The sequence below is a fragment of the Hyperolius riggenbachi genome, chromosome 1 (assembly GCF_040937935.1).
Source record: "Hyperolius riggenbachi isolate aHypRig1 chromosome 1, aHypRig1.pri, whole genome shotgun sequence".
Classification (NCBI taxonomy): Eukaryota; Metazoa; Chordata; class Amphibia; order Anura; family Hyperoliidae; genus Hyperolius; species Hyperolius riggenbachi.
Window position 1 is genome coordinate 301,604,274 of NC_090646.1, and position 16,049 is coordinate 301,620,322.

General features: G+C 43.0%; 1 protein-coding gene across 6 annotated transcripts in view; it reads left to right on the forward strand.

Annotated features, from left to right (window-relative positions):
* APBA3 (amyloid beta precursor protein binding family A member 3) overlaps nucleotides 1-16,049 on the forward strand; it is a 202,396-nt gene that overhangs the window by 103,003 nt on the left and 83,344 nt on the right. For 5 of the 6 annotated variants that reach the window (XM_068233791.1, XM_068233786.1, XM_068233789.1 and 2 more), the window contains one exon: nucleotides 14,113-14,325. The exons of the other annotated variant lie outside the window; for it this stretch is intronic. In XM_068233791.1, the coding sequence (XP_068089892.1) occupies nucleotides 14,113-14,325 (213 nt within the window). The remainder of the gene's footprint in view (nucleotides 1-14,112; nucleotides 14,326-16,049) is intronic. 6 annotated transcript variants of the gene reach the window in all.

Here is a 16,049-nt window from a genome sequence, read left to right on the forward strand (position 1 = left end):
ACTAGTTGGCTTGAGCCCGTTTAAAAACGGGCTCTAGGTCTCTTCACTGCGCCGCGCGCGCACCTGCCCGTCCGCCCGGCTCCCTGGCTCGTCCTCCTGTCCCAACGGTTGTCTGTACTGCGCACATGCGCAGTACAAAAAACCCACGGACAAACACACTGTGACAGGAAGGATGACGCAGAGACAGTTAGGTTTAAATGTATAGGATAGTCTTACGATGGAAACCGCGTCAGCCTGCAGAACAGCGGAACTTAGTGCTGTGGACAGATAGACTCCTAGAAGCTAGAAGTCGTCACAAGTGATTAAACCTTTTTTCTTCTTATATTACCACATATATCCTGCATGTTTGCATGATATACAGTATTTTTTAGCACATAACTTAACTTACCTTACAAACATATGCATAATAACTTACTTATGTGTTTTTCTGTTTTGTTTTTTTACTAAGATTAGTAATCGAGTTCAGTATTAACATATACAAATTTAGAAAGGCGAGTATGCACTTAAGTTCTTAATATGGTTTTATTATATAAGTTAGTGTTCTGGAATATTTATATTGTTTTTGCTCTATACTACTTTTACAATTAAAATGTGAAATTATTACTATACTTGTTGCAGCACTTTTACTTATTGGTAGTGAAGTGTTCAAAATATGATAATACAAATAAAAGAATTAGCACATGAGCATAATAATGTTAGGATTAAAAAAGAAGTGTATTTGATGCTCTCTACACTGTTATTTGCGTATATTTTGACAAAAACAGTCAATTTTATTGTTGAACACTTACTGTATTTTCCGCCATATAAGACACGCTCCCCCCCCCCCCCCCGAGTGCCTCCGCTCCCCCAGCATGCCTGCACTTATGCCCCTCTAATGTACAGGCCTCTGCCAACCCCTCTGTAATGTCCGGCCCCCCCCTTGCTTGCAGCGGCTTACCTGATACATGTCATTACATGCTACCTCTTGAGTGCGGCTACTGATGACGCGATCAGTACGAGCCGCGCACAAGAGGTAGTGTATGGAGTAGCCGGGTGTCTGCAGTTTTCGCGACGGCATGTATCGGGTAAGCCTCTGCAGGCAAGGAGGGGGGCCAGAACAGTAGTGGGGAATAGCGGAGGCCATTACATTAGAGGGGCCTAGCGCAGGCATGGGGGGGGGGGGGGGAACACATAGCAGACGCTGCACACATGGGGCACATGCTCGCGGGGGGTCACAGGAGGACACCAGGGTACAGAAGTGGCACACAAAAGTACACGAGGGAGACATGGGGCACACAGGAGAGAGACAGGGGGCACACAGGACACAGGGGGTACACAGGAGGAGACATGGAGCACACAGGAGAGAGACGGGGGGCACATAGATGGACACAGGAGTACACAGGAGGAGACAAAGACACAGGAGGACAGATGGAGCACACAGGACGACACATAGGGTACACAGGAGGAGACATGGGACACACTGAAGGACACATGGCACACACAAGACGGGACATGGGGGACACAGGAAGACACATGGAGCACACAGAAGGACACATATGGGAGACATGGGGCACTCAGGAGGACACATGGGACACACAGGAGGATACATGGGTAGACATGAGGGACACAGGAGGACACCATTTGGGGGATAACATGCACAAGACGCTCCTGGAATATGGACGCACCAGTTTTAGTATATATTTTTTCCCCTGGTTTTTGCCCTCTTAACCTAGGTGTGTCTTATATTCCGCAGAATCTTATATGGGGGAAAATATGGTACTATTTTGAATATGTAAGAAAAAAAAATATTGCTATTCAATAATAATTAAAAAGGTTTTCTAAGTGGTTACTTCTTGTGTCTAGTCAATGTTATTACAAATGTGTAGAGTAAAATATTTGTACCAGTATCTTTGTTTGTGTCATTTTAAATAAGATTATGATGCTGTTATGGAATATTGCAGACATGTATATAAATATATGCAATAGTGGTATTTAAGAAGAAAACACACAACAAATACAATTCTATGTATTTATCACAAAATAAAATGTACAACATCAACAGGTAACAATGCATGCAGTTTCTGAAAATGTAAAGCTAAATTAAGGCTAGGTTTCCATTTGTGCGGCGGCATGCGTCTTGCGAGACGCGATGCCGGCACAGCTGTTGCCTCTCGCAGCTGAATCCCTCTAGCCGTGCTATGCGCGGCTATGGGATTCGGACAGCTATGGACGAAATTATGCTGCAGGGCCTTAGATTTTTCCTCTGCCACGAATTCGGATGGCTCTCATAGACTTCTATAGGCTGCTGAAATCCATCCGAATTCGTGGGCGGGGAATCGGCCTGGATTCGCAGCAGTGGAAACCCGGCCTTACACATTGTTCAAGCAAAAGCATCTTACCAGTGACAAGGTGCCTTTGACACAAAGTAGCGTGTATGTTCTTCCCTCAAATTCAAAGCACTAGATGATCCTCTGGGTACAATATCCAGTAAAAGTTTGTAAGGGCTGCTCCAAACGCTCTGTAATGATTCCTCCTTCTTTGTCTCTCACTTAGGCCTCAATTCACTAAGATCATGCTGGAGATAATAAGGTAAGAGAAAACTTACCTCCACACATCGATCTTGCCTTATTAAGGTGTAGAGATATGTTTTCACAGTGAGAGAGTTATCTTATCACTTCAGTCCTTAAGTTATCTCCTCTGTAGTTATTTTCACATGCAGTTAATTAACAGCCTGTCATTAATTTTAGAATTCTGGAGTTATTTTAAGGATTGAAGAGTTAACTTTAGAGATCTCTCCTTAACGTAAAGACAGAAGAGTTAACTTTAGGTATGCCTGAGGTAAGTTTTCCTGAATACTACATGCCTTATCACCATGGTGATAAGTCTAGAACCGTTTTTAAAGATAACCTTAGTGAATTGAGGCCATAGTTGTGCAGAACACATGGGCTTCTTCCAGCACCTAGCAGCCGTCTCAGTTCCTTCTGCTTCAGCTGCCGCCCCGGTCCTCCTCGGTGTGCCACTGGCCGCCTGTAATGAACGCGATTTGCTGGTGGGGTAGGCTCTTCTGCGTCTGCACTCCTGCTCACGTCATCTGGTGCGTACTGCGCCTGCGCAGTAGTTGTGCGCTGGCGCAGTACGCACGAGATGACATGGACATGCGGGCACAAGTGCAAGTGCAGAAGGACCGGCGGGTCAAGATCGTTACGGGTGGCCAGCGGGGACATCGAGGAGGACCAGGGCTGCGGCAAGGGACTGAAAAGGCTGCTAGGGGCTGTAAGAAGCCCCAGGTGAGTAAAAAGATTTTCATCCTCCCTTGCCTCGGAAGTCCTTTAATCGCCTGAGCGGAATTCCCAACACTTTGTTGGGTAAGAAATTTTTGTTGAAAGCGTTATGCCCGACACAGTGTTGGGCATACCGCTCAGGAGGTTTTTCAAGGCACAGCAGGCCCCCAGTAAAAGTTTTTTTCTAGGTGTATGGGCTATAATACATTATGGCGTAATAGGCTAGCCATCGCAGCAACAAGGCTTGATATGAATAATTGTCAGCAATTGCCTTGCCATTTTTCTATCAAAGGAAACTTCATGTGTTTTGGTTATAGTGTAGCCCACCAAACTTTGCAAGTATTCATCACAAACGTTTGCATTGTAGAAATACTGGGAGCAGCTCACCATCACTTTAAAAGTTTCCATTTATTTCAACATCATTAAAAATGAAAAACTTGGCACACTGTTTAAAAATATATACTTATCAGGCACATCAGAAGATCTAGAGGTGCAGAGGATGAGTCGACGGCCGTTTCGCCCCCACTTAGGGCTTTCTCGAGACCGAACACCCCCTTCCCGTGGAGAGTCAGGCTATGTACTGATGCGCCAGCCCAATTGCCCCCAGGTGCGGAATTGCGACACCCGCCCCCAAAAAGTCTGCCATCCAATCCACGTGTCCCCATCCCTTCAAACACTATGGACTCACCTGTCTTGTATTAACAAAGGTGGCCTGGCCAATCAAAGTCGGGAGCGCGACGCCGCCAGCTCCAGTTCGCCTTGTAGCAGCTGCTTCCGTGTCAAGCCGGAAATCCCGGCAGCCCCCAGCGCTGGTGCGCATTGCGCTCCAGCAGCGTGTCTCACAGACTCATACGTGTAGACGTACACTGAGTTGCCTCAGGATGTGTGGGAAGGGATACACTGCTGCCATCTAGTGGTGGATTTTAGAAAAACCACCCATAGATAGAAAAAGGCTTGCAAAATAAAGGGGAATATGTGGCTTCTTTGGGACGGCATCAAAACATCTGGGGGAATATATGGCAATGATAGAGCTGGCGCCACCCACACAGCCCCCCTCCCCACAAGAGACATACATATACCAAAAACATTGGAACAACCCACAGTTTTTTTCACTGAATTACTGTTAAAAACAATCATAGTCATCAAGAAATCATTTGGTGAAACTCAACAGCTGAATAATTCATTAAGCACCTCATAACAATAAATCTATCAATCTGTAAGTAATATATCAGGTAGCCTCAAACCGTGACCAGTCTGGGAGTCTTCCCCCATCCAACTTATGTCACTTCTTATCATTGCACTACCCATTGCTTACTGCCATCACGGAAAAGGAGAGAGAGGAGGATATGTAACAACAGTGTGGGAAAAATTAGTGGATCCGACTGCTGTAGACTCAAAATAGGTAGACAACTCGGGTCAGATCGTACCGTACCCTTAGATCCACCATTATCATTGTACTACCTGCAATCAATTTACCACAAAAGTTAATAACATATATTCACCCTAATACACCAACATTTCCCTGCAAATGGTTGTTGTCAAAGTGAGACCTATTAGAATGGTCAAACCACTCGAAGTCTCAATTATCATTATACAACCTACCCCTAATTACAAAAACACTGCCATATCTAATTTGTCATTGAAGCCCATCGGCCCCTCTGTTTGCAATCTCATAATCCATCTACTTTCAATTTGGAGGAGCTGACGTTCCAAATCAACACCTCCTCTGACACTTGGTACTATCTTGTCGATCCCAAAAAACCTCAAGCAGTCCGCATCTGAGTTGTGCTGTTCCCTAACATGATTAATTAGTCTCTTGGCCCCCCTACCATTCCTGACCGACTTATGATGCTCCGAGAACCTCTCCTTCATGGCCCTTGTAGTTTTCCCTACATAAATGAGGTTGCATGGACATATTACTGCATAGACAGTCATTTCAGTGGAGCAGTTAAAAAAATATCTACTTCTATACTCTTTACCCATATGTATGAAGCTATCCCCTCGCCTCACAAATTTGCAAAAAATACAATTGGTACAGGGGTACATGCCCACCACTTTGGACCTATTCAACCAAGTTCTCTCTTGTGGTGTGTGAAACTCACTCCTAACCAGATCATCCTTAATATTTTTACACCTTTTGAAGGAAATACAGGGTAGCTCCCCACATTTACCCTGCAATAAAGGGTCTGTTTGCAAGATACTCCAATTCTTTTTCACCGAGTTCGCTATCAAATCACCCAATGGTGAGTGTGAAAAATGCATGAAGAAACCGTTCCTTCTCTTTTTTATGCTCGGTTGTAGGAGTGATGATCTTTGCACTTCATGTACACGGTTCACAGCAGATCTCAATGTCTGTTCTTTATATCCTCTCTGTGCGAACCGGCCTCTGACTTCAGTGATTTGTCTGATTCCCTCCTGTTCCTCAGAGTTGTTGCGTTTCATCCGCAACATCTGACTATATGGCAGACTATTTTTCAACTTCTCCGGGTGGTAACTTTCACCATGTAGGACCATCTCAGAGGCAGTTTCTTTTCTGTATGTTCTTGTAGTGATCCTGTTATTCACTATCTCAATTCTTAAATCTAGGAAGTCCAACTGGTGCCCACCCCACGTTGAAGTCAGGTGGAGGTTGACATCATTCTGGTTGAGTGTTGTAACCCAATTTTCAAAACCTGTCTGTTCCCCCTCCCAGATGATCAGGATATCATCAATATATCTGGCCCAGAGGCGGACCCGAGCGGCAACTCCTCCCCTCCCGGAAAAAACCTGATTCAACTCCCAGCGCCCCATGAAGAGGTTGGCAAACGTGGGGGCCACTGGGGTCCCCATCGCAGTGCCAACCTCCTGATGGTACCACTGGCCGTCAAAGAGGAAGGAGTTCCCGGTCAGGACCGCCCCAAGGCCAGCCATGATGAATCCGACCACCTCGGGGTTTTCTTGTAATGCTGGTAAAAAGGATCTCACTGCTGCTAGGCCATCCTCGTGACGAATCCTACTGTATAGAGAAGTTACATCCACACTTGCCAGTTGAAAACTATCTTCCCACTCTATTTCTTGCAACCTGTTCAATACATGTGTCGTATCAAGCAAAAAAGATGGTAGGGCCTCTACTAGCGGTCTTAATTTGTAATCTAAAAACTGCGAGAGATTCTCAAAGACCGATCCAATTGCTGAGCAAATTGGTCGGCCTGGTGGGCAGGTCATATTCTTATGCACCTTGGGTATACAGTACCATACTGGTTTCCTAGGGTGTGTGGGAATCAATTTATTGGCCGAGCTCCAGGTCATGGCCCCCTCCTCGACTGCTGTTCTTAGAATCTGTTTTAACGTATGGAGGTGCTTCTCAGTTGGGTCACCTTTCAATTTCCTATATGTGACCCCATCCTCCAACTGATTTTTGCATTCTTTCAAATACATCGACACCGGCCACAGCACGATGTTGCCCCCTTTATCAGAGGGTTTAACTAGTACTTCCCTTTGCTCTTTAAGCCATTTCAATGATGCCCTTTCCTCCCTCGTCAAATTTGGTTTCATTCTTGGATATATTAAAGCCTTTACGTCCTGTTTAACTCTATTGTAAAAGAGATCCAACGCTGAACCTGGAGTAAGTTGTGGGTTGAATCTGGATCCTGATCCAATATATGATGGTACTTCCAGTCCCAGATGTGATGGTACCATTCTCTCTGACCCCTCCATCTCACATACATCTCTTATCCAACCCTGCTCCTCACTGGTAAACTCTTCACTCAGGATCATAGGGATTATCATTGATGAAGTGGAATTTGAGGTGGAGTTGTTCAAAAATGTTCGTAAAATAGCATGTTATAGATACTTTGAATCACAAAAGAAGTTGGGACTATATAAAGAACCAGCACCGGCTAAAGAGGTTACAATCCCTATGATCCATAGTGAGTCCATAGTGTTTGAAGGGATGGGGACACGTGGATTGGATGGCAGACTTTTTGGGGGCGGGTGTCGCAATTCCGCACCTGGGGGCAATTGGGCTGGCGCATCAGTACATAGCCTGACTCTCCACGGGAAGGGGGTGTTCGGTCTCGAGAAAGCCCTAAGTGGGGGCGAAACGGCCGTCGACTCATCCTCTGCACCTCTAGATCTTCTGATGTGCCTGATAAGTATATATTTTTAAACAGTGTGCCAAGTTTTTCATTTTTAATGATGTTGAAATAAATGGAAACTTTTAAAGTGATGGTGAGCTGCTCCTGGAATCTGTACCCCTCTCTTCCAAAACAATGAATAATCTATGCAATTATATCCGGTTGATGCACCACCAATGTTGAAGTTATTACAAGTTTATCCTAATTTGAGTGCACTCGCCACATTCGGTCTCTATTCAAAATTGTAGAAATACTCATATAAAACTCATAATGCTATATATATACGGTATATATATATATATATATATATATATATATATATATATATATATATATATATATATATATATATATATATATATATATATATATATATATATACACAGTGGAGGAAATAATTATTTGACCCCTCACTGATTTTGTAAGTTTGTACAATGACAAAGAAATGAAGTCTCAGAACAGTATTATTTTAATGGTAGGTTTATTTTAACAGTGGCAGATAGCACATCAAAAGGAAAATCGAAAATATAACCTTAAATAAAAGATAGCAACTGATTTGCATTTCATTGAGTGAAATAAGTTTTTGAACCCTCTAACAATAAAAGACTTAATACTTAGTGGAAAAACCCTTGTTTGCAAGCACAGAGGTCAAACGTTTCTTGTAAATGATGACCAAGTTTGCACACATTTTAGGAGGAATGTTAGCCCACTCCTCTTTGCAGATCATCTCTAAATCCCTAATGTTTCGAGGCTGTCTCTGTGCAACTCTGAGCTTGAGCTCCCTCCATAGGTTTTCTATTGGATTAAGGTCCGGAGACTGACTAGGCCACTCCATGACCTTAACCTGCTCGGCGGTCTGGACGAGCTCAGCTCGTCCAGTACCGCCGGAGCCTGCCGCTCAGGCCCTGCTGGGCCGATTTGGCTCAAATAAAAAGCAGCACACGCAGCCGGCACTTTGCCAGCCGCGTGTGCTGCCTGATCGCCGCCGCTCTGCGGCGATCCGCCGCGAGCAGCGGCGAAAGAGGGTCCCCCCAGCCGCCTGAGCCCAGCGTAGCCAGAACAAAACGTTCCGGCCAGCGCTAAGGGCTGGATCGGAGGCGGCTGACGTCAGGACGTCGGCTGACGTCCATGACGTCACTCCGCTCGTCGCTATGGCGACGATGTAAGCAAAACAAGGAAGGCTGCTCATTGCGGCCTTCCTTGTTTATTCTGGGCGCCGGAGGCGATCGGAAAAACGCCTCCGGAGCGCCCTCTAGTGGGCTTTCATGCAGCCAACTTTTAGTTGGCTGCATGAAATAGTTTTTTTTTTATTAAAAAAAACCCCTCCCGCAGCCTCCCTGGCGATCTTAATAGAACGCCAGGCAGGTTAATGTGCTTCTTCTTGAGCCACTCCTTTGTTGCCTTTGCTGTATGTTTTGGGTCATTGTCGTGCTGGAACACCCATCCATGACCCATTTTCAGTTTCCTGGCAGAGGGAAGGAGGTTGTCGTTCAGGATTTCACGATACATGGCTCCGTCCATTTTCCCGTTAATGCGATTAAGGCCCGGTTCACATTGGCGGTCGCCGTCCGGAATCGCCGTGCCGGAGCCGGACCACATGCGGAACGGACGCACGGCACAGCAATGAAAGTCTATGCGTCCGTTCACATTTTTCTTCCTCCAAACACAGCGAGTTGAGTTAATGCCAAAGAGCTCTATTTTGGTCTCATCAGACCACAGCACCTTCTCCCAGTCACTCACAGAATCATTCAGGTATTCATTGGCAAACTTCAGACGGGCCTGCACATGTGCCTTCTTGAGCAGGGGGACCTTGCAAACCCTGCAGGATTTTAATCCATTGCGGTGTAATGTGTTTCCAATGGTTTTCTTGGTGACTGTGGTCCCTGCTAATTTAAGGTCATTCACTAACTCCTCCCGTGTAGTTCTAGTATGCTTTTTCACCTTTCTCAGAACCATTGACACCCCACGAGGTGAGATCTTGCGTTGAGCCCCAGAGCTAGGTCGATTGATGGTCATTTTGTGCTCCTTCCATTTTTTAACAATCGCACCAACAGTTTTCACCTTCTCTCCCAGCTTCTTGCTAATGGTTTTGTAGCCCATTTCAGCCTTGTGCAGGTCTACAATTTTGTCTCTGACATCCTTGGACAGCTCTTTGGTCTTTCCCATGTTGGAGAGTTTGGGGTCTGCTTGATTGATTGATTCTGTGGACAGGTGTCTTTTATACAGGTGACTAGTTAAGACAGGTGTCCTTAATGAGGGTGACTAATTAAGTAGAAGTGTCTAACCACTCTGTGGGAGCCAGAACTCTTAATGGTTGGTAGGGGTTCAAAAACGTATTTCACTCAATGAAATGCAAATCAGTTGCTATCTTTTATTTAAGGTTATTTTTTCGATTTTCCTTTTGATGTGCTATATCTGCCACTGTTAAAATAAACCTACCATTGAAATGATACTGTTCTGAGACTTAATTTCTTTGTCATTGGACAAACTTACAAAATCGGTGAGGGGGTCAAATAATTATTTCCTCCACTGTATATGTATATATATATATATATATATATATGTATATGTATGTATATGTATATATATATATATATATATATATATATATATATATATATATATATATAATTTTTTTTTTTTTATTCATTCTAAAATAATAGTATATTTCACTACGATTATAGTTTTTCGATTTAGTTCTTCCACAGTACAGACAAGCATGATCATGTACTTTGTATAGCACTGCCTTCTTCTGCAGCACTTTACAGAGTACATAACCTTGTCAAAACCTGTTCAGCAGAAATGCTCATACTCTAATGCTGGGAATACACGGTTCGTTTTGTAGCTGATTAGATGGTTCGATAGATAATTTCCGACATGTCCGATCTCACTTTCGTTTGTGTTGCCACTCGATTTCTGATAGAAGTTAATGGAAAAAAATAAGAAAAACGAGAGGAAGATAAGACTCGAGAGCTAAATCGAGCGGCAAAAATGCACGGCAGAAACGAACCGTGTATTCCCAGCATTAAGCCTGCCTATCAGCAATCTTTTGGCAGGAAAGATGGGCTTGCGGAATTTGGTCATGGTGAAAAAAACTGAAAATGATAACATAAAGGTAGTTCAGTTGTAGGAAATTCATGTAAAAAATACAATGCATTGATAAAGTCACATAGAAAAATAATCTGATTTTTCAAAAATTTAAATCATTACAGCCATTCTTCAACTACTCTATTTAAAACCTACATATACAATTTGATATTAAATTATTAAACTATACAACTACATTATTGAAAATCAAGACATTACAAACTTTGGATGGAACATATAGATTCAACTTATTTAACCAGTTCACCCCCAAGGGTTTTTATCCTAACGGACCAGAGCAATTTTCAGTTGTCAGTGCTCCTCCCTTTTATTCCCTAATAACTTTATTACTACTTATCACAAGAAAATGATCTATACCTCGTTTTTTCGCCACCAATTAGGCTTTCTGTGGATAGTACATTTTGCTAAGAATTTTTTTATTCTAAATGCGTTTTAATGAGAACAACAGAAAAAAAAGAAAAAAAAATCATTATTTCTCAGTTTTCAACCATTATAGTTTTAAAATTAAACATTCTCCTGTGGGTAAAACAAACACGTTTTATTTGCCAAGTTGTCCCGATTATTAAACAGTTTAAATGATGTCCCTATCACAATGTATGGCGACAGTATATTATTTTGAAATATAAGTGTTATTTTTCTGTTGTGTTTTTTTTTATTCTGGCCATAATTACAAGCCCCTATGTAATAAATTAAAATTAATTTCCCCCCATAAAATATAAATTAACAAAGCTGAGTCCCTAAGGCAACTATTTTTTTTTTTTTTTTTTAGCTGATTTTTTTTTTTACAAGTGTTTTTTTTTGGGGGGGTGGGGGGGGGGAGGGTTGGAAGTGTAATTTTATTAAGATCTGTATGTACTTGAAAATGAATGTATTTTGTAGGTGTAATGTACTTTTTGGCCACAAGATGGCGCTAGTGAACACTCATAGGAAATGTTCACTTTTTTTTCTTTTCTTCACTTTATTTAATTGTTACATTTCCTGTTATTGTGAATGGACGTAGCCGCTGTTCGCGGTCACGTCCATTCACTCCAGGCACTGCGATTGGGTAGAGGACCTCTTCCCCAATCACCCAGCATGGTAGCCCGACGGAAAAAGCGGCGGTAGCGGCGGACACACGGCGGTAGCAGCGGCGGGAACGCGGGACGTATTAAAACGTCATGTTGCTGTTAATAGCGGTAAGCATGACGTTTTAATACGTTAGGATGTCAGTAAATGGTTAATCAGATATCATTCTATAGCCAGAGTTACTGTATCACAATTTACTATTACAAACTTTTTACTATTACAAGCTTCAGCGTGTGCAAGGTACCATGAATTCTCTCCAGTACCAGGAGATATTGGATGAAAATGTGATGCAGTCCGTCACAAACCTGAGGCTTGGGAGATGTTGGACCTTTCAGCAGGACAATGATCCCAAGCATACCTCCAAGTCCACTAGAGCATGGTTGCAGATTAAAGGCTGGAACATTTTGGAGTGGCCATCACAGTCACCAGACTTAAATCCGATTGAGAACCTCTGGTGGGACTTAAAGAAAGCAGTTGCAGCGTGCAAGCCTAAGAATGTGACTTAACTGGAGACATTTGCCCATGAAGAATGGGCTAAGATACCCGTAGATCACTGCAAGACACTTGTGTCAAGCTATGCTTCACGTTTAAAAGCTGTTATAACTGGAAAAGGATGTTGTACTAAGTACTAAGAATTAATGTCACTTAGGGGTTGAATAAAACTGATAATGATGTGAGCACAGAAAAGACATTTGGGGTTATTTCATTATAAATATTGTTATATTTGTCTGACTTACAAGTGCATTTTTGATTTAATTGTAAACAAGATGACTGAAATGATCAAAATCAATGTCAAACTGGCCAAAACACTCAATTTCAGTGGGGGTTGAATCATTTTGAACACAACTGTAAGTATTTATATAGCACCGACATATTACGCAGTGCTGTACAGAGTATATTGTCTTGTCATTAACTGTCCCTCAGAGGGGCTCACAAATCTAGTCCCTACTATAGTCATTTGTCTATGTATGTATCATGTAGTGCATGTATCATAGTCTAGGACCAATTTAGGGGGAAGCCAATTAACTTATCTGTGTGTTTTTGGGATGTGAGAGGAAACCGGAGTGCCCGGAGGAAACCTGCGCAGACACGGAGAGAACATACAAACTCCTTGCAGATGTTGACCTGGCTGGGATTCGAACCGGGGACCCATAGCTGCAAGGCGAGAGAGCTAACCACTATGCCACCGTGCTGCAATATTAATTATTAAAGCCAAGCCGACTTCAGCATACATTTTAAAGTGGACCAGAACTCAGAACTCCTCTGTGCTCTAAAAGATACACAGCAGCATAATAACCTATAAACAAAAAACATTTCTTTGTTATAGCTGATACAAATGCTAAAATAAATCTGCACTGTTTCTACTTCCTGATTCATGGAAGCAGACATATTGTTTACAGCCTGTGCTTTCAAATAGGCTTATCTGCATATCTGCCATAGGCAGTCATGTGACACGGGAGAGATCAAATTACAACTAGTGATTAGACACAAATGAGGCGGACTTACACAGGCTAATCTCTTTAAATACATACAGGGTGCATTTCTGTTACGTTTTCCATGTGTCCTGTGCAAGAGTTCAGGTCCACTTTAAGAAACTCTTTTAAAAATAGCAAAGCAGCAAATTCTCTCCTCTACAAAATCCACAATTAGAAGCCCTTCTATACTTTTCAAGAACAAATGACTATCTTACATTTATTTTAACCAAGCGACATTTTAAAGGGAACCTTAACTGGCGAGGAAAAATAAATTCACTTACCTGGGGGCTTTCCCAAGCCTCCTGCAGCCGTCCGGTGCCCGCGCCGGTCCTTCGGTGCCCTCCGGTCTCCCTCCGCCGCTAAGTTTCGTTTTCGGACGACTGCCAGTCGTCCTCGGGCCTCTTCCGCATTCCTTCGTCGTAAACTGCAGTAAAGCGCGCCGCATGACGCGTTTGGCGTCATGCACATGGCGCGTTTGGCGTCATGCGGACGCGCTTTTACGGCTGTTTACGACGAGGAATGCGGAAGAGGCCCGAGGACGACTGGCAGTCGTCCGAAAACGAAACTTAGCGGCGGAGGGAGACCGGCGGGCACCGAAGGACTGGCGCGGGCACCGGACGGCTGCAGGAGGCTTGGGAAAGCCCCCAGGTAAGTGAATTTATTTTTCCTCGCCAGTTAAGGTTCCCTTTAAATCATCATTTGACAGTTGAAAATAAAAAATAACAAATTTAACTGTGCTGTATCATGCCACTACACATTGTAGCTGCATACTTATGTGCGTTAAATTGCATACTAATGCATAATGGTGCATATAAAAAAATGCATGTAAATACAAGCATCAAAACATATTCGTTGATGTGTTACCCATGCCATGATGAGGTGTGAAAAAGCCTTAGACAGCCTTCTCTATTTTTGAGTTCATATTGTCAAGTTTTGGATTTTGCTCACTTGTTTCATTTTTACATAGATGATAATACTTTTGGGTCAAAGGTAGGTTTGATAAATTTTTATAGGAGTTGGGAGACAGATTTTTTGATTGTATGTTATGCCAGACTGTTCTTTAACACAGCTTGTTTGTTTTATTATATACAGGTTTTTATACAAAAGCAACAGGGAGAAGTACTAGGGATGGCCGTTGTGGAATCAGGTTGGGGATCTCTGCTTCCCACTGTTGTAATTGCCAATCTTTTGCATGGAGGACCAGCAGAGCGAAGTGGTGAACTTTGCATTGGAGATCATGTGATCAGTGTCAATGGCACAAGTTTAGTAGGGCTGCCCTTTTCAACATGTCAGGGACTAATACGGGTGAGTCTAACCATTTATTAAATACAGTCCACTATCAATGATACAGTTTAGCTCTCACCTACCGTCATTTGGTAGGAAGGTGTAAAAAAAAAAAAGAACAAAAATAAAATACTCAGGAAAGCATGAAGCATATCAGGATAGTGCTGTAAACAATACTAATGTACAAATGTAATTGACTTAAAGGGAACCAGAGATGAACGTTTCACACCAAATAAACATTATTCAGTCAATAGCTTGTGAAGAATAAATGCTCTACCTGATTATTTGGCCACTGTGGTGTGCCTTTTTGAGTGTTTTTTTTTTATCCATTATTGCTCTAGGAAAAATCCAATATGGCTGCCGGCTCATACCCATTCTGCTTCTAGGTTATGAGCTGTTCTGGATGTGCTGTCTAGGCTCTATGAGACTATAAGTATAGTAGATGTGATAAGTATTTTTTTTGAAAGTCAAATTTTTTATTGAGTTTTAAAACACATATACAAAACATATAAACAATCCCAGCTCCCACCCAACCGAACCCTCCCCTCCCCCCCACCCTAGGTGCATCGTGTCGTCAATAAGGCACAGGACCAAAATATTACGGGAAGCCACCATCCCATATGTAGGGAAAGTAGTGGACTAAGCGGGCACTCTAAATATATGAGAGAGCCAACAAGCTGGTACCTAGGTCTCCAGTTCAGCAGATTATAGAAGGCATTAGTTCAGTGTAACCGTAGATACAGGGAAGTAGAAGGTGAGGAACCATAATGTATATAGGCATGGAAGCTAAGTTAGGAGCCAGGAACAGGTGTATGTGATGAAATATAGTCAGACCACTGCAACCATATTTTTTCGAATTTCTGTGGGCATTTCCTGTTTAGGTACGTTAGTTTATACCACGTCATAGCTTTATTTACTCTTGTGATCCAGGAACTTTTAGAGGGGGGCTGATCTGAGAGCCATTTGGAGAATAGCTCTCTACGAGCGTACAGGCATAAGATTTTGACCAGGATGATCTGATGATTAGATAGTGGCATCAGCATAAAGACCCAGCAGGAGGGATTTGGGGTCCAGTACAATTCTCTCCCCATGACCTTTGTAAGTGTTTTAGCTATCTCCTTCCAGAAAGTTTGAAGAAGATCACAGGACCAAATCATGTGGAGGAAAGTCCCCACCTCCCTCTGGCATTTAGGGCAGATGTCTGACCTCTCCGGGAAGACAGCATTCAGCCGTATCGGTGTGTGATACGTTCTGTAGATTAATTTGAGATGCATGAATTTGTCGGTGGCTGAGATTGTAACCCCCTCCATGTTTGACAGGACATCCCCCCATTCATTGTCTGATAGAGGGCCCACATCTGCCTCCCACTTTAGTCTGGCCTTGTCTAATCTAGGGATGGTTTGAGGGATCAGCCTGGAGTAGATCTCAGATAGAGGTCTCTCCAGCTGTTGTTTTATAAGTGGTGCCTCTATACAGTCTGATTCCCAGGTCCAATGGCCAGGGAATTGGCTCTGCCAAGCATGGCGAACTTGGAAATAGCGAAAGAGCATATTGTTTGGTAACTCAAATTTATTTTTCAATTGGAAAAATGGGAGCAGCGTGCCGGAGGGGGCAATATGTGTCACCTGCTTAATGCCCTTAGAAGCCTATATCTGAGGATCCGGAATAGATAAAAAGTGTGGAAGTTTGGGGTTGCCCCATAGTGGGGTATATGGGGAGAGAGTGTTTGGCTTCCTCATGCCAGA